Below are 27,382 nucleotides of genomic sequence, written 5' to 3' on the forward strand. Positions count from 1 at the left end.
ATGATAAAAAGTTTAGAAAACCCTGGGCTTAATCTGCAACAAGGGAGATTTCGGTTAGATATTAGGAAAAACTTGGTAGTCCAAAAAAGTAATTAAGGTCTGGAATAAGCTCCCAAGGCAGGTTGTGGAATCTCCATCATTGGAGGTTTGTAAGAACAAGTTAGACAAACACCTGTAAGGGATGGTCTAGGTCATCAGTTCTCAAAGTGTGGGTCATGACCCCATTTTGATGGGGTTGCCAGGGTAGAAACCCCTAGCCAGGAACTCCAGGGTTGGTGGTGGGGCTGAAGCCCCAGCCCATAGCTTCGTGGGCGGCAGATATGGTGGATTGTGTAGATATGGCCTTGTAATGCAATTTTTATTTAAAATACTAACTATTCTGAGTAACACGGCACTGGGGTCATGTAGTAATTTCTCTTGTCAGAAGGGGGTCACGGTGCAATGAAGTTTGAGAACCATTGGTCTAGGTTTACTTGATCCTGCCTCAGCACAGGGGCTGGACTTGATAACTTCTGAGGTCTCTAGCAGCCCTACATTACTGTGATTCTGTGCTATCCGCCTCCACTGCCAGCCCAGCCATGCTCCTGGGATATCAGCCCCTCTCAGCAAGCAGCCTGTTGCTTCTGCTTGCTGAGCTATGGCTGCTCCTCTTGATGAAGAATCACCCCCACCTGGCCCAATTTCTGCACTGAGGGTGCATACCTGGGACCCCAACTTGCCAAAGGAGGGAGGTTTAACCCTTTCACCTCCTAACACAGGATCAGGTCTCTGCACCCTCATGCAAAATGTCACTTTCAGGACCCATGGCACATTGTTACCTGGCTTTGGATACTCAGTCTTGGGGACAGGGACATGACCGCTCTTTGTGCCTCTACAGCCCCTTCCATGCATGGATCTCAACGCTCGCTGTGAGCGCCCAGCCTCTGAGTGAGGCAGAGAGCCGGCAGGGTTGTCTCAGTGCAGCTGGTTGCAGAGACCTTGGGATTACTAGTCTCCACATGGTGGAGCTAGTGCTCCATTTTCATCCTGGGTGCATGAGTGCAGCTCAGTTACATGGCTGGCCTGTTGGATGCTCAGAATCCTCTGCACAGAGAGACTTCCAAGGGCCAAAGCTCAGTATTCTCTGACCTTATGTGGCCACTGGCCTTTTGCTGTGTGGGCTGCAAACCTGAAGGCGGCAGAGCGGCTAGCAGAGCTAGCTTGGTATGGTGCGGGGAAGAGGTTTTCTAGCTTTAGGATTTTCTGCAGCGCCCATCACCATGGTATCTGAGTTCTCTAGAACCCCACTTTTTAGAGTCCACCTTTCTGATGCTGGTAATTTATGGAAATCAAGGGAAAGAGGTCCATGTGAGGAGAGGAAGGGGGAAGCTATTATCTGAGATGAGTGATGTGTGGCACTGGTGAAGAGTGTACAGGGTGAGAGCCTGCTTCTAGAGGAGCCCAGCCCCTACCGTGAGACAAACGCTGGAGAAAGCCAGACCCTCTGCTGTGAAAAGCCAACGTTCCAGGCATTTCCTTGGAGCAGAACTACTGCATGCTCCTCCAGGAGAAGGGCTCACCTCAAAATCCTTAATATGGCAGTGTAACAAATGCAACAGTAACCCAGCGTACAGGCAACTCTCTCTGGCTAAGGCCTGAGCCACTTCCTCTCTGAGCAGGAAACAGCCCCTCAGGCCTGAGAAATCTCTGAAAAGCCATGCAGTCACCCAGCCAAAATCTTGAGCACCTTGCACTGGTGTGACCAAGTTAAAGAAACGGTAGAAGACTAGGAGTGACAATCCAATAGTCCTCCAGCCTCCTAAGCAAGATAAGAAAGTGAGATGAGATATGTCCCCCTTTAATGGTTGCACCTAGTGCTGCATGTATTACTTAGCTGCTTTTCCAGACACCCTCTGTCTTTTGCTGTGCCCGCAGCCAAATGCATCCTCAGATCACACTGGCTTTGTGCAACAAAGTGGAAACAAGGATACACATGGTGCTTATCAGCCAAGGAAACAGCATAGGCCTATCTGCTGCTGATTGGGAATCCATGGTGCAGAGCTATGCAGGAGGAAAGCCTTGGGAACTGACTGCATTCTGTCCAGCTCTATGGTCTAATCAACAGGTCTAAGCCACCCTCACAGTTTGACCCTCCTGTGGATTTCCTCCTCCCTGTTCCTCTGCAGAATGTGCCTTGAAGGCTAATGCTGTGGCCAATGAAAACAAAGCTCATTTTTAACCTGGGTCACTGAGGCATGTTGACCTTTATACCAGGAATGTATGTGAGCAGAGTGCAAGATGCTCCAAGAGAAGGGGTGACTGCAGGAAGTGGCACAATAGCTGGGGGGGAAGCGGGGGAGAAGGCCCATCCTCCTCCCAACCCCAAAGACATAGGGGTGGACTAGGTATACTTAACCCTCCTTCAGTGCAGGGGGGTGGGCTAGAAGACCTCTTGAGGTCCATTCCAGCCCAACATTTCTATGATGCTGCTTGGTGCAATCTGATCATTTATGTAAAGCTTACTCAAGCTAGCTTTCCCCTTTCTCCTGTGGGGGAGCAGACACATTCTTGTTCTCTTTAAACCTGCTAGCTCTGGGCCTTCCATATATTATTCTTGATCACAGCAGTGGCACTGAGAATCTCTGGTCAAGGCTCCAGAGTGCTAACTACTGTATATACAGACCTTGTCCCATAGCGCTTACTTAGTGAATGACAGGACACAATGGGTGGATAAAGCAAACCTGAGAGGGGATGGCAACACAGCAGGTGCAGTTTAGCTGGACACTTGCAATATTTGATATATAAGGAGGAACAGTGGACACTGATGCTGGTGCTATGCAGACGAGATGCTAGGCTCTCAGAGCAAAGAGAATCAAAGTAAGTTTCACAAAGGTGATCAGAGGCAGTTACAGTAAATCCCATGTACTCAGTCAGGACTTGATCCGGAGCACGCTAGCCCAATCCAGAGACATGTGCATCCTCCCATTACTTCAACTGGTTCTACCCACATCTGTCTGTAGCCTCTCTGGCCTGTCACCACACTGCACTATCACAGCACAATTTCTTCTTCACACCAGCTTGGGATCTGGCCCCAGCTCTTAATGGGCCATCCCCCACCTGGATCCTCATGAACTGGACAACTTGAAGAAATCCACCCTGGTATGAAAAAGAAGGCTAAAGGGGGCAGAGACTGTTGAAGCTGATAAATTGAGCATACACAGTGTTTTCTATTTTTCACGCCTCACAACCAACTCTGACCCACTAATGGCCAGCAGATCAGCTTCACACTTCAACACCAGCCATGGGCTCCCTCTCCCGTTCAACTAGTGCTACGTTTTAACCAAAGAGGTCTCCTTAATTTGCTGTCAGGTTGCTGAAGCATCTTGGTCCCCTGAAGAAAAATAGCAAGGGCTGACGTGACCCTCTCGTGTTTGTTTATAGGAGATGAGCTCACAGCAGTACAGACAGCCACTCTGGTCCTTGCAAATCTAACTGGATGTGTGTTTCAGGGATTTGACAAACAGAAGACAGCAGCAGCAGATTTCTCTTTTTGGTTTGCAACAAATTGCAAAGCAAGTGCAGACCCATTTATTATGGGAAAACCAGGAGGCACTTCAACAAGGCTGTGGGGCACAGAAAACATTTGTGACATTTCAAGCCAATAAATTATTCAAGGCTGGGAGGAAAGATGCAGAGAGTGGATATGTATCATCCTAGAGAGCAGGAGCCCCATTGCCTGTCAAAGGTATCCCTCACTGGCTCAGCTGAAAGCTCTTAGTTGCAGGGAGCATGTCTGCCTTGCTGTGTAACACTTATCACACATGGCCCCAGGTCAGGGCATCACAGTGCAACTGAAATATAAGTGTTCAATATCAGAAGGACTTCTCTAAAAAGGAGGGGGGAGAAGAAGCAGCTGTTAAAGATGTAATGAAACAGCACATGTAAAAAGAGACCCAGAAAACATGTTTCTTCCTGGGGCAGCACATCTCTAAAAGCCTTAAGGGTGGCATTCAAAATAGTCCAGCAGTCTCTGGGCAGAGGAAACTTCACCCCTTCACAGAGAGCCTGCCCAAGGCTTTAATCACCAAATAACTACCACATTAAGGGTTTAATGGCCACATTAAGGGCTGAGTAGGGATTGAGCAGTACCTGGGAACCTCAGCATGGGTTGAATTTCATCTGGAAGGCCGAGATTTCCATGTTGCATTTTGATTGCTTGAGCAACTTTGAGCATTGCCAATGATCAGCCTGGGGAGAGGAGTGAGAGAAATTAACATGATTTCACACCTCCCAGTAAATAAGCAAGCAGGGAGCAGAGGGCATTTCTTTATGTAGCCTGCCCTGCCCGGTGAGCAAAGGGGAAGCATTCCAGAGACCATCTGGGGCATAGCCGATGGGCTGCTCTGATGGGGGAGAACACTCCCCATTCCTCTCCCAGCCCAAGCTGCTGCTCTAAGAGCTTGCAACAGGTCTAAACTGTTGCTACCTCGCCAGCAGCATTGTTGCACAAGCTTGGTCACATTGCGTCTCTTTCCTGATCACACTGGGAAGTGATTAAACGGGCAGCGCCACAGGCAGAACACAGCTTCCTTGCCTGTGGCGCAAACTCACAGGGGCACCACCCCCAAGAAGAGCTAATTACCAGCAGATAGTATTAAAGAGATGATCGCTTATCACGAGATGTGGGCAGTGTACACCTGCCTTATGGCAGTTGTCCACATAATGTACTATATACAGAGGGGGACATATGAGCACTTATCAAGTCAGTCTCCCAAGAGCAATCAAATGCTAGTGTTGCTTATAAAGCAGATAATTGTCTCTAATCTGACATTTTACTCCCACTATGATTGCAATCTGCACTCTGAGATGTGCAGAAACATGGGCTTTCACCATATGATAGAAAGAGTGAAGGTTCAGGTGCAAAAGCCAAGGTCACGTTCTAGAGATGACATTTAGAGCGGAGGACTCCAAGCCAGAGCTCTGGGGACCTATTCCCAGCTACACCACTGTCTCACAGTGACTTTGAGCCAATGATTTGTGCATCAATTTCCCTGCCTGTGAAGTTCAAGGGATTTAGGCAATGTCTAAAACAGGTTGGAGCAAGGATGAAAACTCACAGGCTGAGCCTCCATTCAGCCAAGACTGAGTTAATGGTGCTAACATTTACAGCAGATGGGGCTGTTCAGGAGCCATGTAGCATGAAAAAGACCTGTGTCTGGAGATGGGATGTGAATAGGACAGGGAGCCAGATAGGCACAGAGAAGCAAAAGGTTTGTTCCATGTGGTTAGAGTGTGTGGAAGAATGGCCCATGTTAGTATGGTGGGGCGCATGCTTTTCTTGCTAGGGGGCTAGAACACCACCCCTTTCCCCTGCTCTTGGGGCACCACTAGTAGCCCAGGGAGGTGACAGAAGAGGGAAGTAGTCTGGGTTTGCACCTCACTCTGAGCCATAGCCCCTCTCAACCCCTGCAGGTTTCTTACCCTCTGGGTAGGGTTACCCTCAGGCCTTGATGCTGGAGAAGGAGTCTCCCTTCCTCTGGTTTTCTGGTCTTTCAGCTCTTAGCAACACACCACCAAACTCCAGTTCTGTCTCCTTCCTCACACCTGCCTAAAACCCCATCTGCCTAAAACAGGGTTTTTTTATTAGGTTTCTGATAATTGACTACAGGTGCTCCAATTAACCTGTAGTAACCTTCCTTAGTCTACAAGGAAACACGCCTTAATTAGCCTAGGTCTTATATATCTCCCCTGGACCACTCTCCCACTGCCCTTCTGGCTCTGCTGTATCACAGTGGACAGATAGAAAGCAGGCTAGTAATTAGGGAGCTCTGGGATGTTTGAAAGGTTATGGTTGTGTGCACGAGGGGGACCTGCGCACCAGCTGGCAGAACACTGTATTGAACCACTTTACATAGGGACTGGGGAATGTCAGCCTGGGGAAAGGAGCACCATTATGATAGTTCTGGGGATTTTGCTACATTCTACTTTGCAACATCCAGCAGCTGTGTCTTCCCTGAGATGGGTACTGTAAGTGACACATTACAGGGCTCCTTCCACTAGAGACCTTTCAACTGCCGAGGCTACAGCAAACACATGTTACTCCTGCAAAAGGCTAGCAACTTAGTTTTGGGGAATACAGCAAAATTTGGGGATTAGTGCATATCAGATTTTTGCTTTATGGATTGTGCTTTGCTTTGCGGAGCAGTAATGTGCTCACCTCAAACCATGGGACCCTGAGCTTCAGGGCTGGGGCTTGGTACCTGGCACTGCCATGCTGTCTTAGGGTTTTCAAGACGGGCAGCCGTTTCAACCTCCCTGGGCAGGAGCTTTCCATCTTGAAGCCTCTGATAGGAAATGTTCCTGTTTGATTTGCTGCTGTTTGATTCCTCTCCATGACAAGGAGGGTCATCTAAAGAAAATCATTATCAGAGTTGTATTTGCAAAGAAAAGGTCAACAAAATGTTGCAACAGTCTTATGAAATTTTTGTTCTATAAAGTCAAAATACTCTCATAATTTGGGTATCCAGTTTTGCTTACACTGGTGTTCTTGTGTTACATGAACTCATACTTTGCATTTCTGTACTGTAAATATCCTTTGCTTGAGAATATCAAAGCACATTACAAACACACAAATTGAAGCAAAATGAAAATGATTATTTGTACTGCAGTAGTACCTAAGTACTCCACACGTGAACCATGACCCTGTTGTGCTAGGTGCTGTACAACAAAAAGACAAGTCCATAGAAAAATCAGTATTTCCAAGTATTTTTTCCATTGAGATGTGATGATTGAAGCAAGAAAGACCAATTTCTAGTTTCACATGATCAAGTTTATCTAGGCTTAAAAATAAAATTTCAGTTTCCCTGAGTAAGTGTTACAACACAGATGACAGTGTAATGTGAGTTCTAGTTGGTTCCAGCTCGATATACAATAAGAACAAAGGGCTTTTCTGTATTTCTGTAATTCCTACTTGGTTCTTCAGAGTGAATACTTGCCGCTAGACAGCATGAAAATGAATCATTATTTCTGACAGAGAATGATAGTTTTCCTCTTCTGTATCAATTGAATGTTCACAGGGGGGATTTCTGACCTGCTCCCTGTTGACAATTATTATTGAGTGTTTGATGACAGTTGTGGGTTCACCTCATCATGAGAGCTCTTTCTTGTTTCTTGTCTCCCTTGTCACATCATCTGAAAACACCATTAAATAAAATGTGCTCTTTAAGAGTAAATAACTGTTGGCCGTCCCTCAACGAGCGAATAAATCCACAGAGCGAGAAGTGAGGGAGGAGGGATTTTTATTAGAGTTCATAACTTAACTAAAATAAAGATACAGTTCTGAAGGCCCAGGATCACTGATGGAGTCGTGGCTGGCGCTGCAGGGCCCAGTGGGCAGCTTTGGTTGAAGCTGTTGCCATATAACAGTCTCTGAATACGCTGCCTGCCGTGGAGACAGAGTGCCCGTACATTGATTGGCTTTGAGGTCAGGAGAGGACACTGCCTGGTCACGGACTGGCCACGGGCCGCGCACCCCCCTGCGATTAACCTGGCTGCACCGGATCAGTAACGGCCGTGCGGGGCGCTGAGCCGCAGGCTGTGGTCATGGGCACTCGGCCCCCCACCGGCCATGTGCCCGGCTGTTGTCTCCGACCAGGGTCTGGCTGGGCGGCGGAGGAGGCTGGCAATGGGCTGTTGCAACAGGAGGCTTATGGGGGGGCGGGGGGGCAGTGCCGGGGCTGGGGGCTCGCCGCGGGAGGGTGGCGCTGCCTGGGCTGGGGGGGGGCTCTGCTCTGGGGGTGAAGGGGAGGGGCTTTACTGGGGCTTTACTGGCTCCTCCAACCCCATTGGACAAGCCTTTGACCTCTGCCCCCTGACCTCTGCCCCCCCCCCCCCAGGTTCTGTCTGCATCTCCTCTGTAGCTGCCCCCACCGCCTGGTCCCTCTGAGGGGGCCCCGCCCATCTCGGCACAGCACCGCCTCCTCCCGGGGCCAGGCCCCGCCCACCGGCGGCCGCTATTGGCTGCGCCGAGGGAGGAAGGGGCGGAGCATCACGGGCTCGTTACCGAGGCGACCAGCGAGACGCTGCTGACCCGGTAACTGCCCGGCTCCCGCCCGGCCTGCTGCAGGGCGCGGCTCGCACGGGGTGAGCAGGAACCCCCCCGCGCCCCCCCCGCGCCCCCACTGCCCCCCATCGCCCGCCTCTCCCCAGCCCCCCCGCGCCCCCCCGCGCCCCATCGCCCGCCTCTCCCCAGCCCCCCCGCGCCCCCCCGCGCCCCCACTGCCCCCCATCGCCCGCCTCTCCCCAGCCCCCCCGCGCCCCCCCGCGCCCCCCCGCGCCCCCACTGCCCCCCATCGCCCGCCTCTCCCCAGCCCCCCCGCGCCCCCCCGCGCCCCCACTGCCCCCCATCGCCCGCCTCTCCCCAGCCCCCCCGCGCCCCCCCGCGCCCCATCGCCCGCCTCTCCCCAGCCCCCCCGCGCCCCCACTGCCCCCCATCGCCCGCCTCTCCCCAGCCCCCCCGCGCCCCCACTGCCCCCCATCGCCCGCCTCTCCCCAGCCCCCCCGCGCCCCCCCGCGCCCCCACTGCCCCCCATCGCCCGCCTCTCCCCAGCCTCTCCCCAGCCCCCCCGCGCCCCCACTGCCCCCCATCGCCCGCCTCTCCCCAGCCCCCCCGCGCCCCCCCGCGCCCCCACTGCCCCCCATCGCCCGCCTCTCCCCAGCCCCCCCGCGCCCCCCCGCGCCCCCACTGCCCCCCATCGCCCGCCTCTCCCCAGCCCCCCCGCGCCCCCACTGCCCCCCATCGCCCGCCTCTCCCCAGCCCCCCCGCGCCCCCCCGCGCCCCCACTGCCCCCCATCGCCCGCCTCTCCCCAGCCCCCCCGCGCCCCCCCGCGCCCCCACTGCCCCCCATCGCCCGCCTCTCCCCAGCCCCCCCGCGCAGCCCCCACCGCCCCCCATCGCCCGCCTCTCCCCAGCCCCCCCGCGCCCCCCCGCGCCCCCACTGCCCCCCATCGCCCGCCTCTCCCCAGCCCCCCCGCGCCCCCCCGCGCCCCCACTGCCCCCCATCGCCCGCCTCTCCCCAGCCCCCCCGCTCCCCCACTGCCCCCCATCGCCCGCCTCTCCCCAGCCCCCCCGCGCCCCCACTGCCCCCGTCTCTCCCCAGCCCCATACCGCCCCCCTCCGCGCAGCCCCCATCTCCCCACTGCCCCCGCCTCTCCCCAGCCCCCCCGCGCCCCCCCGCGCCCCAACTGCCCCCCATCGCCCGCCTCTCCCCAGCCCCCCCGCGCAGCCCCCACCGCCCCCGTCTCTCCCCAGCCCCATACCGCCCCCCTCCGCGCAGCCCCCATCTCCCCAGCCCCCCACCGCCCCCCTCCGCGCAGCCCCCATCTCCCCACTGCCCCCGCCTCTCCCCAGCCCCCCACTGCCCCCGCCTCTCCCCAGCCCCCCACCGCGCCCCTCTGCGCAGCCCCCAGCCCCCCACCGCCCCCGCCTCTCCCCAGCCCCCCACTGCCCCCGCCTCTCCCCAGCCCCCCACCGCCCCCGTCTCTCCCCAGCCCCCCACTGCCCCCGCCTCTCCCCAGCCCCCCACCGCGCCCCTCTGCGCAGCCCCCATCTCCCCACTGCCCCCGTCTCTCCCCAGCCCCCCACCGTCCCCCTCCGCGCAGCCCCCAGCCCCCCACCGCCCCCGCCTCTCCCCAGCCCCCCACTGCCCCCGCCTCTCCCCAGCCCCCCATTGCTCACCACCACCCCCCTCCGCGCAGCCCCCATCTCCCCACTGCCCCCGTCTCTCCCCAGCCCCCCACCGCCCCCCTCCGCGCAGCCCCCATCTCCCCACTGCCCCCGCCTCTCCCCAGCCCCCCACCGCGCAGCCCCCATCTCCCCACCGCCCCCGCCTCTCCCCAGCCCCCCACCGCCCCCGTCTCTCCCCAGCCCCCCACCGCGCCCCTCTGTGCAGCCCCCATCTCCCCACTGCCCCCGCCTCTCCCCAGCCCCCCATTGCTCACCACCACCCCCCTCCGCGCAGCCCCCATCTCCCCACTGCCCCCGTCTCTCCCCAGCCCCCCACCGCCCCCCTCCGCGCAGCCCCCATCTCCCCAGCCCCCCACCGCCCCCCTCCGCGCAGCCCCCATCTCCCCACTGCCCCCGCCTCTCCCCAGCCCCCCACCGCGCCCCTCTGCGCAGCCCCCAGCCCCCCCAGCACCCCCTGCCCCCGCCTCTCCCCAGCCCCCCACCGCCCCCGTCTCTCCCCAGCCCCCCACTGCCCCCGCCTCTCCCCAGCCCCCCACCGCGCCCCTCTGCGCAGCCCCCATCTCCCCACTGCCCCCGTCTCTCCCCAGCCCCCCACTGTCCCCCTCCGCGCAGCCCCCAGCCCCCCACCGCCCCCGCCTCTCCCCAGCCCCCCACTGCCCCCGCCTCTCCCCAGCCCCCCATTGCTCACCACCACCCCTCTCCGCGCAGCCCCCATCTCCCCACTGCCCCCGTCTCTCCCCAGCCCCCCACCGCCCCCCTCCGCGCAGCCCCCATCTCCCCACTGCCCCCGCCTCTCCCCAGCCCCCCACCGCGCAGCCCCCATCTCCCCACCGCCCCCGCCTCTCCCCAGCCCCCCACCGCCCCCGTCTCTCCCCAGCCCCCCACCGCGCCCCTCTGTGCAGCCCCCATCTCCCCACTGCCCCCGCCTCTCCCCAGCCCCCCATTGCTCACCACCACCCCCCTCCGCGCAGCCCCCATCTCCCCAGTGCCCCCGTCTCTCCCCAGCCCCCCACCGCCCCCCTCCGCGCAGCCCCCAGCCCCCCCTGCCCCCGCCTCTCCCCAGCCCCCCACCGCCCCGTCTCTCCCCAGCCCCCCACTGCCCCCGCCTCTCCCCAGCCCCCCACCGCGCCCCTCTGCGCAGCCCCCAGCCCCCCACCACCCCCGCCTCTCCCCAGCCCCCCACCGCGCCCCTCTGCGCAGCCCCCATCTCCCCACTGCCCCCGCCTCTCCCCAGCCCCATACCGCTCCCAACTGCCCCCCTCCACGCAGCCCCCAGCCCCCCACTGCCCCCGCCTCTCCCCAGCCCCCTACCGCTCCCTCCACGTAGCCCCCAGCCCCCCACTGCCCCCGCTTCTCCCCAGCCCCCCACCGCACCCCTCTGCGCAGCCCCCATCTCCCCACTGCCCCCGCCTCTCCCCAGCCCCATACCGCTCCCAACTGCCCCCCTCCACGCAGCCCCCAGCCCCCCACTGCCCCCGCCTCTCCCCAGCCCCCTACCGCTCCCTCCACGTAGCCCCCAGCCCCCCACTGCCCCCGCTTCTCCCCAGCCCCCCACCGCACCCCTCTGCGCAGCCCCCATCTCCCCACTGCCCCCGCCTCTCCCCAGCCCCATACCGCTCCCAACTGCCCCCCTCCACGCAGCCCCCAGCCCCCCACTGCCCCCGCCTCTCCCCAGCCCCCCATTGCTCACCACCACCCCCCTCCGCGCAGCCCCCATCTCCCCACTGCCCCCGTCTCTCCCCAGCCCCCCACCGCCCCCTCCGCGCAGCCTCCAGCCCCCCCTGCCCCCGCCTCTCCCCAGCCCCCCACTGCCCCCGCCTCTCCCCAGCCCCCCACCGCGCCCCTCTGCGCAGCCCCCATCTCCCCACTGCCCCCGTCTCTCCCCAGCCCCCCACCGCGCCCCTCTGCGCAGCCCCCATCTCCCCACTGCCCCCGCCTCTCCCCAGCCCCATACCGCTCCCAACTGCCCCCCTCCACGCAGCCCCCAGCCCCCCACTGCCCCCGCCTCTCCCCAGCCCCCCACTGCCCCCGCCTCTCCCCAGCCCCCCACCGCGCCCCTCTGCGCAGCCCCCATCTCCCCACTGCCCCCGCCTCTCCCCAGCCCCATACCGCTCCCAACTGCCCCCCTCCACGCAGCCCCCAGCCCCCCACTGCCCCCGCCTCTCCCCAGCCCCCTACCGCTCCCTCCACGTAGCCCCCAGCCCCCCACTGCCCCCGCCTCTCCCCAGCCCCCCACTGCCCCCGCCTCTCCCCAGCCCCCTACCGCTCCCTCCACGTAGCCCCCAGCCCCCCACTGCTCCCGCCTCTCCCCAGCCCCCCATCGCTCCCCACCACCCCCCTCCGCGCAGCCCCCACCTCTCCCCAGCCCCCCATCGCTCCCCACCGTCCCTCTCCGCGCAGCCCCCAGCCTCCCACTGCCCCTGCCTCTCCTCAGCCCCCCATCGCTCCCCACTACCCGCCCCCACTCTCCCCCCCACGCAGCCCCCCATCTCCCCAGCCCTCCATTGCTCCTGACCATCCCCCCATTGCTCCCCACAGTTTCTGCGCAGCCCCCATTGCTCCCCACTTTCCCCACCTCTCCGCAGCCCCCATTGCTCCCCACCTTTCTCTGCTCTCCAGCCCCGCATTGCTCCCCACCCCCTGCCCACACCATCCCCCCCCCATGCAGCCCCCATCTCTCCCCAGGCTCCCCATCCTGTGGCCCCACCGTTCCCCCCAGTTCCCCACCATTCCTCCCTCCGGGCAGCACCACACCATTCCCACCTCTCCCTGCTCCCCCCCCCCCCCCCCGCAACCCCTGCCCCACCTCTCCATGCTGCCATACAGTCCCGACCTTTGCCTGCTCTCCCTGCAGCCCCCACCCGGTCTTTCCCAGCTCCCCACGCTGCAGCCCCAACCTCTCCCTGATCACAGCACCCTCATTTCCCCCACTTCCTGCAGCCCCTGCCCCACTTCTCCCCACCTCGCAGGCCCCCCACCTCTATCTCCTTCCTAGCTCCCCACCCTGCAGCCCCAACCTCGCCCTGATCTCCACAGTGCCCTCATTGCCCCCACCTCCCCCTGTGGCCATCTGTTCCATCTCTACCCACCCCAAATCCCCACAGCCCGCACTTCTCCCTGCTCCCCACCCTGCAGCCCCCCAGTCCTTACCACTGCCTCCGACAGCCTTGCTGCTCCACCCCACAGTACCCCAACTGCTTCCCAACTTTTCCCAGTCTCACCTCCCAGTTCCCCAGCCTCTCCCTGCCATTAACCTCCCCCAGGCCTACAGCCCCCTGTCCCTACAGTGCCCCATCTCTCCCTGCTCTAACGGGCCACTATGCGTGACTTCCTTGCAGACAAAGGTGCTAGCGGATGGAGCCTTCTGGTCCGCCGGGGTAGCAGCAGCAGCAGCAGGGCCAGCTTCCCCTGCCAGCCCACTTTGGCCCTGTTGGGTGTGGAGTAGGGAGTGTGACAGGAGAACTCAGTCTCCATATCCCAATCATCCCTCAGGCATGATGCTGTCTGAAAGGGGCCTGTGGAGCCAGGGTGTCAAAGGAGCTCAGCTTGCAGTGTTCTCAGTGGGGACTGGGAGGGACTGTGTAATTTTAAATGAGGTTTCTCCATTCTCAGTGGTAGGGTGGAGGGGGACTCTCTTTGGTTCTCAGTGGGAGCTGCTGGGTCCTGACCACTTCTGAAAATGTGATCAACTAAGTGCTGGTAGTGGTGGTGAGTTTGTGACACAGACCCCTGTCCTGTGGGGCTTGAGGTTGACATTATGTAATACTCTGAGTAACTTATGATGGTACTCTAGTTCTGGGCTGGAAACAAGCTGTCAAAGCCCAAGTGAGAATGGTAAAGGGAAAGTGAACCAATGTTCGCAAAAAGAAGAAGAGTACTAGTGGCACCTTAGAGACTAACCACTTTATTTGAGCATAAGCTTTCGTGAGCTACAGCTCACTTCATCGGATGCATTCCAACGAATGTTGTGAATCATCCAGTCTCCCCAGATGTGGCGGCAAACCTGTATTAAAATAACCAATAGGTTATTTTTAGGCTTTGTAAGTTTCTTTTTTTTTTTCTCCTTCTGTTATTCCTTCTTCTAGGTTCCAGTCCACCCCCTTAAGTCATTCTGTACCATGATGGCTGATGAGCTGGAGGAGAGAGATTTGCAGAAATTCCTGAGAGATGTGGATGAAATTAGTAAGTGTACTGTAAACATGGTGGGGCAGATTTACACTTGGTTGGAGTGTTGCTCAGGTGAAGTCACTGCGTTAAGGACAGCATTGGCTTCTGGTTTTAGTGTCCACCTTAAGACATTTGCGGAGATACTGAGCTCCTAACTCCAGCTGATCTTGATAAGAGCTGTGAGCGCTTAGCACCTCTGAAAACCAGACCCAAATGGTCTTTAGTTGGGCACCAGGTAACGGAACAGTCAAAATCAGACCTTGCTTTAGAAAATGTTGGCTATGATCTTTCCTTATGTATAACAATGTTTATAAAAAATACTCTCATAAAGTGAGGCCCCAGTCCTGAAGGCAGTGGGGCACTTCATGAATGCAGGCAGTCACTTCCAGGAATGGGGGTCTTAGTAACTGGGCTAGCAAACAAAGAAGTGAAATTAAAAAATTGGAGTTTTTGATAAGTGATGGTAATAGATGGCATTTCTATAGCCCCTTTCATCTGAGGATCTCAAAGTATTCTGCAGACATTAACTTATGAAGTCTTATAACGCCTCTGTGAAGTAGCTAAGGGACCCACCACTAACTTCTAGCCATCTCTGGAAGGATTGCCACAGTTTTTTTTAGCAGAGCATAGGAATCCTATGCAGCAGTTTAGGACAGGAAGTAAAATAGAAGAATAACATAGCCACTTGAAACTGCAGCAGAAATTTAGGTCTAAAAGGGAATTACCTGAGAGACCTGCATATTTGTCTTTCTTACTAAGATTGGAAAACTTCATTGATGTCCAAATGACAGCAGTGTTCACTATGGTTTGGGAGGCTTCTTTTGTGTTCTCTCCTGTTGCTGTTTCTGAAGTTAGACTCCCAGCCAGAGGCAAAAGAAAACAAGTGTCTTTGGCACTGAACGTATAACAAATGATAAAAAATAAATCAAAATGTACCCAAATAGGGGATTTTGTATTTTAAACAGAAAAGAACTCTGTATTTTTGAAACTGCTCTATTTTTATCAGTGAAATTTGATCTTTGGGCATCTACCCTCACTGAAATGCTGGTTATTGTGTCACATTATTGCCTTAATCTTTGTTCAGTGATAAATACCCAAATAGAAAACCGAAATCATTTGAGGTGGACAAATAAAGAGAATTAGAGAGCAAAAGGAAGAAAAAACAAAAGAAGAAAAGATCATACAGTTTTGATCACTGTGTTTAGTTTTTGAAATCTCTGAGTGCTTGGAGATGTGAATCTTGCCAGATACTGGCAATGCCTCTAAATGCCTCCGGTTATTATTTTATTTTTAGAGTCATTTAAATCATTGGTAGAACTTAGAGATGGGGAAAAAACTTGTTAGATTGAGTCCATCCCCCTGCTAACATTTGGAGCTACTCCCTCCAGAGGTTATATCAGATATTAAACTGAAGCTACCCTGAACCATAGCCAAAAGGCCAAAGACAGATGAATTTTTTTTTTTTAGTTTATAAATGTTGTCCTTGTCATGTGTATGTTACATCAAGTCTTTTAGTGCACATCTACACTTTGAGCTGGGGGTGTGATTCCCAAGTTGAGAAGACATACTCTCACTGGCTGTCACTGAGTAATCACACTACAGATAGAATGTAGCCGTGGAAGCACAAGCTGTGAAATGAGCCAGCCACCCTGAGTATGTGTGTAGGATCTCAGATGGTTATAAACTGGCTAGCTGCCCTGAGTACCACAGCTTGTGTGGCTGTGTTTAGTGTGCTAACTTGATGAGAACTAGTGCACTCTCTCCTCAAGCTGGGAATCACACCCCACCTCAGAGCATGGGCATACTCTCAATCATACATTCAGCTCCTTCTGGCTTCAAAGGCATGTGTAACCAAAGGGAAAACTTGACTCCTGGTCTCTCTGAGTTCATTTTATTTCATGTTTGTTTGGTTTTGTTTTAGCCAACTTGGTTCAAGGCTTGAACTCCACAGACCCAGCTGTCCAGGAAAAAGCCATCTCTGATACAGAGAAAAGACTTCAGCTCAAGGAGGTCAGAGATGATGGAGAATGCAAGACCAAGTTGAACAGAACAGTTGTTTACTCACAAGATGTGGTAAGACTTATGATCTATTTTCGAGTATCAGATGTAGGCAGTTAGTCTTTCAAATGATATAAGTGCAGCTATCTTGCCACTTATGCAAACCCAAGACAAACCTCATAAGTATTGTTACAAATAAAGGTCAAATGTAGCTTAAACCTATGTTTAATTTTCCTCACTGGAAAGCATATGAGAGAATACCCCACATCATGTTTTACAGCCTATACCTCTTCTTCAGGAGATCACTGGGTGCTAATAGCAAAGAAGAAGCAGGTGCTTAGATGATGCAACATGTGGATACTGTTTGCTGCTTTCTGATCCAAAGCCAGTCAAAGTCTTGAGAGGCTTTAATTCAGACATTAGGAGCTAGATTTTCAGGTGCCTAAAGATTCAGATAGTTGACTAGTGGGATTTTCAGAAGTACCTAAGCAGGTTAGGCACCTAACACCTGTTGAAATCAATAGCAGTTGGGCGCCTATCCTGCTTAGGCACTTTAGAGAATCCCACAAAGCATGTATCCGCATCTTTAGGCACCTACATATCTTTGAAAGCTGGCCCTAAGTGTTGTGCGGCTGCTCCTATTCTTATGAAAAGAAATGCTTTTATTATGAAGTGTACCCCAGCAGATTGCTATTGCAGTTAGAATAATCAGATTGCAGTGGTGAATTTTCCCATGTGAAGAGTCTAACAGAAATTCTTAGCCAAATTGATTTTGCAAGAGGACACCTGAGGATTGAATTGTTTTCTTTTGTTCTGTGACTTTAAATGCATCTGATGGAGTTAGTTTTGACAAGTTTAAAAACTGCTTCTCTTGTTACTAGACTCATGTTGTTATACATCTGCTTTTTAAGCTGCTTTGAAAAATGAATGTGCTCTATTTTTTGCAATCCATATTTTCTCATGAAAATTGCAGCTAGTTTAGAAATAACTATATTTAAATTTATTTTCATTCCAGTTCAAACCTAACCTTTTTGTATCTGTGTTTGTGTGTCACTCATCCAACTTTTTCAGACCACGCGGAATATGGAGACAGTGAGACAAGGTAGGACAAGGTTCACCTCTCCAATAATTATCCCCTGTTCAATTTGTATCAATAAAGCTAGAGTAAGGATTGCAGATTGCTTTCCCTGATTCAGCTGCCTCATGCAGGGCCTGATCCAACTCCATCTGAAGTCAATGTGAATCTTTCAGTTGACTCTGAGAGGTGTATCAGAAAGTTATAATTGCTTACAAGTCCTGTGTGCCTGGCTGGATTGTGCGTAGTAAAGAATTTTTTCAGCATATTCTCTACCTCTCATCTAAGAACCTCATTATTCTGAATCAAAAAGAGGCATCTCTTAGAGAAGAGCTACTTAAAGAGGCAGGTATGCAAATCTAGGGCAGCATTACGGCCGTTGTGTGTAATAGCTTATCACACACGTTCCGCATTATATCAAATTAATGAAATACGTCCTTAAGATTTTCTCTATGGAGAAAACATGTCTCAGAAATGACTTTTCTCTCATCTGCAATTTGATTGTAATGAGTAAATCTTTTCTTTCATTGACTGAAATGCTACCCTAACTCTGCTGGCTCTCAGACAGCTTCATGTCAGCATTAGAGAAAGATGCAAAAGAACGAGCCAAAAGAAGGAAGAAAAATGAACGTTTGGCGAATGGTAATTGCTGAAGTTTTACATTTTTGATGTCCACTAAGCACTACTTAAAAAGAACAGAGCTGAATTAAGCTGGTAAACTAGCCTGTTAGCCACATTTTTATAAGAACGTAAGAACAGCCATGCTGGGTTAGACCAAAGGTCCATCTAGCCCAGTATCCTGTCTGCCGACAGTGGCCAGTACCAGGTACCCCCGAGGGAATGAACAGAACAGGTAATCATCAAGTGATCCATCCCCTGTCACCCATTCCCAGCTTCTGGCAAACAGAGGCTAGGGATACCACCCCTGCCCATCCTGGCTAATAGCCATTGCTGGACCTATCCTCCATGAACTTATCTAGTTCTTTTTTTAACCCTGGTATAGTCTTAGCCTTCACAATATCCTCTGGGAAGGAGTTCCACAGGTTGACTGTGCGTTGTGTATGCACATTGATGAGACTGGGGACAAGGAAGCAGGCATTTGGTGTTCCATAGTACCTATGATCTTATGTATAGCATTGATTAGAAGAGAACATGGGCTATACGCAGTAGGTACTGAGGTCTTTTGGAACACATTCCTCTTAATAGCTCTCCCCTTTATGATAAAGAGACTTAAGGTTTGGAGTGAGAGATATGTAGTGTGTGGGAAGATGTAAATAATAGGCTATAAAGAGAAAATACAAATGGCCTGAGTTTGTCTTTTAGAACATGAAAGGGGCACGTAAATGAAAATGCACAGAGAAAAGTCTGTTGCATGCTATGCCCGATGAACACAGTTCCAATAGAGGCAATACAGTGGGAATCTCAGGGCAAGCTGCAGCAGGAAAACATGGTTTCTGTCCACTGTGTTTACAACTGGAAATAATGACATTTGCAATACATGACTCTTGTTGCTGCAGCCCTGAAAGAGAAGGGAAATGATGCATTCAGTAAAGGAGACTATGCCACAGCTATCCAGCGATACACTGAAGGGCTGGAGAAACAGAAGGATATGCAGGTGCTGTACACGAACAGAGCACAGGTCAGCGTGTGAAAAATCTGCTATAGATGTATTGTTTAGGTACAAAACAGCCTAAGCTACCTGCAGGTGGCACATGAGAATCATTGCTCTGTTGTCTAAGCCAATTTCAGGAGTTCAGATGTGTTGCAGATGAACTGGAAAAGGGAGGAAGAGCAGCACATAAGGTAGTTTGTCCCGGGCCATTCTCCACAGTGGTGCTTTAGGTCTCATTTTTGCTAACAGGAGTTGATGGGATCTACTTTACTGCCATGTTAACAACAGTGAATATTAATATGATTAAAAGTTACCAGCAAAGTACTTTAGACTAAACTCTGTATTGAAACTTTCTCTTTAGTTTCTTGCACTGATCAAGAATTCAGCTTCACTGGAGAGGCTGTGTTGCAAATCATGCTGCCTTTTATGGCTCTGAACTAATTCCTCAGTCATGTGAAGCATTTTATGCTCTCTCTACGCAAGTGTCTAACAGAAAGTATTGAGCCATGAACATCAGCCTATAATGTAATATCCATCCTCGTATACTGTGCCAATTGCCATGGTATCAGAGACCTGCTATTGAGTGCCCAATAGCTGGTACTAAAGGAAAACAGAAAGCAAAAATAACCAGTCATGCATCTTTTGTAGCTTTGTGCAAGGAGTGTCTCTATATTCCCTTTTGTTGCCACTAACCATCCTTGCCTCTCTTTTTATCATAATCTCTAATGGAGGCTAATTCTCTGACATGCCCATATGAAGGGAAGAATCTGTCGTCCTGATATTTTCTAAATAGGTAGTAGAGAGCTGAATGTTACCACAGGTGATGAGCTCTTTACCTACCTTGTATGCCAAGGGGGGGCCGGCAGAGCTCCTATCTGCTCCATTTTCCAAATATTATATCTTTAATAATAGACTAATAGATTTTAAGGCCAGAAGGTGGACCTTAGGATGATCATTATTTATTTGTATTATCATAGCCCTTAGGAGCCTCTGTCTTGAACTAGGACCCTCGTGTCTTCCCCTAAGACCTTATCATCTAGTCTAACCTGCTCCATAGCACAGGCCATAGAATTTCACACACCTTAGATAGGTCAGTCACGCAGGAAGTCTGTATTGGGAACAGAACTCAAGTCTCATGCCTCCTAGCTTTAAACCCAGGGGCATCCTTCTTCCTCAAGTGTAAATCCTGCTCTTACTTCAGTACTTCTAGTCAACGTTATGTTTGACAGTTGAAACCACTTCCAAAAGCTTTGCAACCCATTCCATTGTGTGTAACTGTAAGACCCCTCCCTATCATGCATCAGCAACAGGGCCTGCACCCTAAATTTTCAGCATTGTTGCACAGATCTCTTCCTCTCTAGCTAAAGGACTGACTAGTATAAGCCGATGCTGTGTTGAGAAAACTACTAATACTGTGAGAAGCAGTAGGTTCTGTGAAACTTTCACTCAGTGGCATGCAACCTATGGAGTGGGCATTTTGCCTGCAGTGGGTATCTGTGGTTGGGTCCTTGCCAGAAGATTATGGTACTAATATGGATGTAAATTTATTTCTGTTCAGCAGGTTATCTCATTGCCTTTTTATAATCTCAAAGGAAAAGTTGCATTTCAGAAAATCATTGGACAGCTATTGTTTTAATTCCTGGCCTGTGCCTCTGGCTTCCAGGAAGCAAAACCAAACCCGAAAGACACAACCCAGACTTTAGCTACTCCCTTGACCATGTGGGAATGATTCAGCAGTCTTCTAAAGTTCATTTTATTCCTGTTGTGACTGCAGCCTGTCTCCTGCATGGAGGGTCAGAATGAAGCCTAATCATGGAAGGGTTGTTTGTCCCACAAGCTCCATTGCTCTGCCCTTCCCCCCCACCCCACATTCAATGACAGCACAATGCACAGGTCATCCCCCATCCGCACCACGGCATGAAAATAAAGTTCAGTGGGGTATATATATTTTTCAAGCTACCTTTTTTCTGAAAGATGAGTCAAATTTTTAATTGTGAACTGAGGACTTTTTCCTGCCCTAAGTTTAGTACAGACCCATGTGAGTTTTGTGCTTGGTTTGTGTTTAACTCACTTGAAAATCCACTGCACACTGATGCACAGACATGGTAAAACACCAGAAGCAGTTAATTATGTATCAGTCAATATGTTGGCACTCTCTGTGGGTTAAAGCATATCACTTTAATTAAACTAATGTCTGCACAGTACTTTGAACTTGGAAAAACATTATAGAGATACACAGTATTATAATTCTTCTTTGGGCTGATAAGTCTGCTGATCTGTATCCCATCTTGGCTTTATTTCAGGCTCACATGAAGTTGCAGGAGTACAAGAAAGTAATCAATGATTGTGAATGGGCTTTAAAGGTAAGTGCTTTGCCATTTCTTCAATCAGTTGGTAGGACACAGAGTGTAACTAGTTTCAGAGTAGCAGCCATGTTAGGCTGTATCCGCAAAAAGAAAAGGAGTACTTGTGGCACCTTAGAGACTCACAAATTTATTTGAGCATAAGCTTTCGTGAGCTACAGCTCAGTTCATCGGATGCATTCAGTGGAAAATACAGTGGGGAGATTTATATACACAGAGAACATGAAACAATGGGTGTTACGATACACACTGTAACGAGAGTGATCAAGTAAGGTGAGCTATTACCAGCAGGAGAGCGGGGGGGAGGGGAGGGAAACCTTTTATAGTGATAATCAAGGTGGGCCATTTCCAGCAGTTGACAAGAATGTCTGAGGAACAGTGAGGGGGGAATAAACATGGGGAAATAGTTTTACTTTGTGTAATGATCCATCCACTCCCAGTCTTTATTCAAGCCTAAGTTAATTGTATCCAGTTTGCAAATTAATTCCAATTCAGTAGTCTCTCGTTGGAGTCTGTTTTTAAAGTTCTTTTTATTGAAGAATTGCCACTTTTATGTCTGTAATCGAGTGACCAGAGAGATTGAAGTGTTCTCCGACTGGTTTTTGAATGTTATAATTCTTGACATCTGATTTTTGTATGAGGGAACAGTGGTCCTGATCCTCATCTAATGTAAGTTATGATCCTGAAGTCAATGACCGTATTCTAGTTAACACCCACAGAGGATATGGTCCCAGGTTTTTAAAAAATTTTAATATATGCAGAGTATGGGTCCATGTTCTTATTTCTGATCAAACCACTAGTTTGTATGTATGATTAATATCATATTGTTGATTTCTTCCCAATTGTGGCCTAAGGCTATCAAATGGTGAGACTGGGTCTACGTTTTGCAATTTATAGGGTGCTGTGGGAGAAGGGTGACCCTGCTTTTCCCAAATATGGATGTGGTTCCTGCTTGAAAAGTCGAATATGTGGGGCCATGTCTTCTGCTAGTGTAAATCTGTGTATCTTTGCTGAAATCAATGGAGTTGCATCAACTTACACCAGATCTGATCCTTAGTAGTATTCTGTATGAATAGAAATGAAAAGTATACTGAGAAATTTCCGTATGATAGCAATTGATTGTATTACAGAGGGCAGCCTAAGTGTTATTCAATTAACTGAAAGTCAGCTAGCTTCACTCAAAGTGCAGCACACTCCATGTTTATAGGTTTTTGGGCAGTTGCTGTAACTTTATTAGCCAGGAGGTTAGGCAGCAGTGTGTAATGATTCAAGATTCTAAACTATTTGATTAATTCTTTTTAATGCAGTGCAACGAAAAATGTATTAAAGCCTATTTCCATATGGGAAAAGCTCATCTGGCCCTGAAGGACTACAATGAGGTAAGCTGCACAAACCTTGTTGGGGTTGAGCCACATTCTCTTTTTAAATACTCTGGTGTAAATCTGGAGTAACTCCATTGGTTTAGCAACTTAGATAAGGTTTATACCAGTATAAGAATAAGCAGAATATATGTCTGCCCATTGTTTGGCATTATAAGGCAACGGAAGACCAGCTTGGCTTAATGGTGAAATCCTAGCAGATCTTAAACATAAAAAAGAAGCTTACAAGAAGTGGAAGGTTGGTCATATGACCAGGGAAGAGTATAAAAATATTGTTCGGGCATGTAGGAATGATATCAGGAGGGCCAAATCGCACCTGGAGCTGCAGCTAGCAAGAGATGTCAAGAGTAACAAGAAGGGCTTCTTCAGGTATGTTGGCAACAAGAAGAAAGCCAAGGAAAGTGTGGGCCCCTTACTGAATGAGGGAGGCAACCTAGTGACAGAGGATGTGGAAAAAGCTAATGTACTCAATGCTTTTTTTGCCTCTGTTTTCACTAACAAGGTCAGCTCCCAGACTGCTGCGCTGGGCATCACAAAATGGGGAAGAGATGGCCAGCCCTCTGTGGAGATAGAGGTGGTTAGGGACTATTTAGAAAAGCTGGACGTGCACAAGTCCATGGGGCCGGACGAGTTGCATCCGAGAGTGCTGAAGGAATTGGCGGCTGTGATTGCAGAGCCATTGGCCATTATCTTTGAAAACTCGTGGCGAACCGGGGAAGTCCCGGATGACTGGAAAAAGGCTAATGTAGTGCCAATCTTTAAAAAAGGGAAGAAGGAGGATCCAGGGAACTACAGGCCAGTCAGCCTCACCTCAGTCCCTGGAAAAATCATGGAGCAGGTCCTCAAAGAATCAATCCTGAAGCACTTGCATGAGAGGAAAGTGATCAGGAACAGCCAGCATGGATTCACCAAGGGAAGGTCATGCCTGGCTAATCTAATTGCCTTTTATGATGAGATTACTGGTTCTGTGGATGAAGGGAAAGCAGTGGATGTATTGTTTCTTGACTTTAGCAAAGCTTTTGACACGGTCTCCCACAGTATTCTTGTCAGCAAGTTAAGGAAGTATGGGCTGGATGAATGCACTATAAGGTGGGTAGAAAGCTGGCTAGATTGTCGGGCTCAACGGGTAGTGATCAATGGCTCCATGTCTAGTTGGCAGCCGGTATCAAGTGGAGTGCCCCAAGGGTCGGTCCTGGGGCCGGTTTTGTTCAATATCTTCATAAATGATCTGGAGGATGGTGTGGATTGCACTCTCAGCAAATTTGCGGATGATACTAAACTGGGAGGAGTGGTAGATACGCTGGAGGGGAGGGATAGGATACAGAAGGACCTAGACAAATTGGAGGATTGGGCCAAAAGAAATCTGATGAGGTTCAATAAGGATAAGTGCAGGGTCCTGCACTTAGGATGGAAGAATCCCATGCACCGCTAAAGACTAGGGACCGAATAGCTAGGCAGCAGTTCTGCGGAAAAGGACCTAGGGGTAACAGTGGACGAGAAGCTGGATATGAGTCAGTAGTGTGCCCTTGTTGCCAAGAAGGCCAATGGCATTTTGGGATGTATAAGTCGGGGCATAGAGAGCAGATCGAGGGACGTGATCGTCCCCCTCTATTCGACATTGGTGAGGCCTCATCTGGAGAACTGTGTCCAGTTTTGGGCCCCACACTACAAGAAGGATGTGGATAAATTGGAGAGAGTCCAGTGAAGGGCAACAAAAATGATTAGGGGTCTAGAACACATGACTTATGAGGAGAGGCTGAGGGAGCTGGGATTGTTTAGCCTGCAGAAGAGAAGAATGAGGGGGGATTTGATAGCTGCTTTCAACTACCTGAAAGGGGGTTCCAAAGAGGATGGCTCTAGACTGTTCTCAGTGATAGCAGATGACAGAACGAGGAGTAATGGTCTCAAGTTGCAGTGGGGGAGGTTTAGATTGGATATGAGGAAAAACTTTTTCACTAAGAGGGTGGTGAAACACTGGAATGCGTTACCTAGGGAGGTGGTAGAATCTCCTTCCTTAGAGGTTTTTAAGGTCAGGCTTGACAAAGCCCTGGCTGGGATGATTTAACTGGGAATTGGTCCTGCTTCGAGCAGGGGGTTGGACTAGATGACCTTCAGGGGTCCCTTCCAACCCTGATATTCTATGATTTTATGATTCTAAGAGAGAGAAATGGTCTTAAACACTTGACTTATGATAGCATGTTATGCTAATGTCTTGTCATACATTGGTTGCTTGGGGGGACAAAATGTTATTATTTAGTTATTTCTAATAACTAAACTAAGTCTATTTTGCAGCCGATTAAGTCAGTTACTTCTTGTGCTACGTTCAGTGGACATAAAGAACGATTGATTGTCCTGTCTATAGCAGTCCTTAACACGTTTTTGAAGTCTCTTATCAGGTTCAGGTGTAGCACCCAAAACTGGACATGCTATTCCAGTTGAGGCTTCACCAGTGCAGAGCCACCTGTCGTGTCTTAGATACGACATTCCTGTTAATACACCCCCCAACTATTAGCCTTTTCCACAATTGCATCGCACTGTTGGCTCATAATCAGTTTGTGATCCACGAGAATCCCTAGATTCTTTTTAGCAGTACTACCACCTAGCCAATTATTCCCTGTTGTGTTGTACGTTTGATTTTTTTTTCTCCCTTCCTCACTGTCGTACTTTGTATTAGTCTTTAATAATAACTTGTAGTGGTTCTGTCTTTTTAAATTATTGGTCAGTTTTGGATGGAAACAGAATAACTGAATTCTCCGTCCCACATTTCTGACCAATAAGCAGTAAAAGCATGGACAGGTTCCTGTTGATTGGACTGGATGCTGCCATGGTAGGTCATGGAACAGACCTGACGCTAGCTCATTGGGGGTCCTAAGCAGGAATAGTCCCCACCCAATATTAAAACAGGCAAGTTCTTATAATAAAAAACAAATAGGGGGCCACTTGAGCAGATCAGGGCATAAGCAATTGGCGCCAGTTCTGCCCTGGAACGTGACTTGTAGCTATACCAGCAAGTTGTGCAGTGGCCCCATCTGCCTTCCTCAATTAAAGCAGGGCTAGGTTGGGTTAGGATTTGGGAGATCTCCAAAGAACATGTCCATGCTGCAGGAAAGGTGGTGGTGATTCTATAGGTGGCATTCCTCTGGTTGTTACAGGAGTCTGTGGTGCAGTTATTGCTGCATTTCACTCAGAAGTGGCTGCATTTCAATAGTGGGTGAAGTGATCCCAGTGTAGCACATTGGGATTTGTTAAGGTGGAGTATGCTAGTGAAGACCCTAATATTAATTTTACTCTTGCCAAATCTCTGAAGGGGTTAAGTGTTGTATAGACCATTTAATTCTACATTTCCTGCCTATGCTGAACAGTAGCTATAACCTGAATGTTCTTAAAATATAATTTGATTTTATTTTCTAATCAGTAAAAAGAACTTTTCTAATAATTTTTTAAAATGAAATTACTAAATTGGTTATACTTTGAGGCTAGACCTGGGAGAGAAATAATCTAAGATGTACAGTTCTCATGACATTTGGTGCTGTATTTTGTAGCTGCATTTCTTTTGCTATTAACTTGTTGGCTGGTATTTGTTCATTTCTCGCAGAGAATGATCTGCTCATTCTGTTTTTCCCAACGATGGATTTTTAGATTTATATTTTGACTATCTTATTAATTTTAAAATGACATACTGACTGAAGATTGCCTGGTGTTTTCAACCATGAAAGTTTAACCATCCTTGCTGCAGATTGATTCTATTGTATATTATAAAGCTTATTTTTTCTGGGCTGTAAAAAAAATAGCATCCCCCAACTTCATAGATTTGAAGAGTCCAGAAGAAGGGGGGTCTGAATTCATGTTTTGCTCCTTGTTGAGTTCAGAGTCATGACTTGGATTAGAGATGTTAAATAAAAAAATGCAGGGAGTGAAGAACAAAGACTAAAGCTCTATAGTCCCGATCCAAAGTCCACTGACATCCATGGGAGTTAGTCCATTGATTTCAAAAGGTCTTAGATCAGACCCAGTCAAGTTAGATATCTTTTGCATAATCTTTTCCGTTTTGTTTTCAACTAACCATATAGCCTTGGGTTTCTTTTATTAAGGCCAGGAAGTCCTATCAGAAGATCTTAGAAATTGATCCTCAGAAGGAAAGTCTATTTAAAGGTAGGTTTCGGAGTAGCAGCCATGTTAGTCTGTATTCGCAAAAAGAAAAGGAGTACTTGTGGCACCTTAGAGACTAACCAATTTATTTGAACATAAGCATCCAATGAAGTGAGCTGTAGCTCACGAAAGCTTATGCTCAAATAAATTGGTTAGTCTCTAAGGTGCCACAAGTACCCCTTTTATTTTTATTTAAAGGCAAGAAGTCTAAAATCAGGGTCCTTCTGGTACCTTTATCCTGTCATCAAAATTGAACTTAGAATACATAAGGCTGGTTTATAATTTAAGTCTCTCTATGGACTCTTTCCATCCAGTTTCTGTATCCAGCTGTTTCTTCTTCCAGTTAACTTCTCTTCTCTAACCTTTCCCGTGGTTGGCCACAGCTAAGAGTCATTCTACTTTTACTGGCCTATGTGCAGAATGTAGAATGTTGCCCCAAATCACTGAGCCACTTCTTCCCTCTTTGCCTCGCAATCTTTCTGTACAGTTGACATGATTGATAAATGATATAGTCAGTTGCTTGACTGTTCTTTGGTTTGCTATGAAATATACTCAAGAGACCAAATAACCAATATCAGTCAGGTTTATTGCTAAAAGCCAGTAATAATATAGCACAGGACAAAAGGTTCAATACAATGCTAGTTTCCAGGAAGCTGTCTTGTGCTATGTTGTTACCTTCACCTTACACAGAAGTGCTTCCCAAGTTATGCATTTTAGCTAGGAGTATTTACTGGATGATTTTACAAGTTACCGAAACTCTTCACTAAAATCCAACCCATTCATTTGTGCCAGTTTCTTAATTTGTTGTTTTGTACCTTCCTTATCTTTGTTTTCGATACTGGCATTCCAGGGACCGGCCTGTGAAGATACCTTCCCAGCTTGTTGCGGGGCAGAACATTTTGCCTTTGACAAGCT

At 50.4% G+C, this 27,382-nt stretch overlaps 1 protein-coding gene across 3 annotated transcripts in view; it reads left to right on the plus strand.

The window, feature by feature from the left end:
- The first annotated feature begins 8,016 nt into the window (after positions 1 to 8,016).
- Positions 8,017 to 27,382, plus strand: part of TTC12 (tetratricopeptide repeat domain 12) — a 39,112-nt gene continuing 19,746 nt past the window's right edge. Inside the window, exons 1-9 of one of the 3 annotated variants that reach the window (XM_048827523.2) lie at positions 8,017 to 8,121; positions 13,810 to 13,906; positions 15,813 to 15,964; positions 16,961 to 16,991; positions 17,529 to 17,606; positions 18,482 to 18,603; positions 20,880 to 20,939; positions 22,247 to 22,318; positions 26,410 to 26,470. In XM_048827523.2, coding sequence (XP_048683480.2) covers positions 13,843 to 13,906; positions 15,813 to 15,964; positions 16,961 to 16,991; positions 17,529 to 17,606; positions 18,482 to 18,603; positions 20,880 to 20,939; positions 22,247 to 22,318; positions 26,410 to 26,470 — 640 coding nt within the window. In that variant the 5' untranslated portion in view covers positions 8,017 to 8,121; positions 13,810 to 13,842. The remainder of the gene's footprint in view (positions 8,122 to 13,809; positions 13,907 to 15,812; positions 15,965 to 16,960; positions 16,992 to 17,528; positions 17,607 to 18,481; positions 18,604 to 20,879; positions 20,940 to 22,246; positions 22,319 to 26,409; positions 26,471 to 27,382) is intronic. The other 2 variants (XM_075122186.1, XM_048827524.2) reach the window with 2 other exon arrangements.

Source organism: Caretta caretta, chromosome 22, assembly GCF_965140235.1.
Source record: "Caretta caretta isolate rCarCar2 chromosome 22, rCarCar1.hap1, whole genome shotgun sequence".
Taxonomy (NCBI): domain Eukaryota; kingdom Metazoa; phylum Chordata; order Testudines; family Cheloniidae; genus Caretta; species Caretta caretta.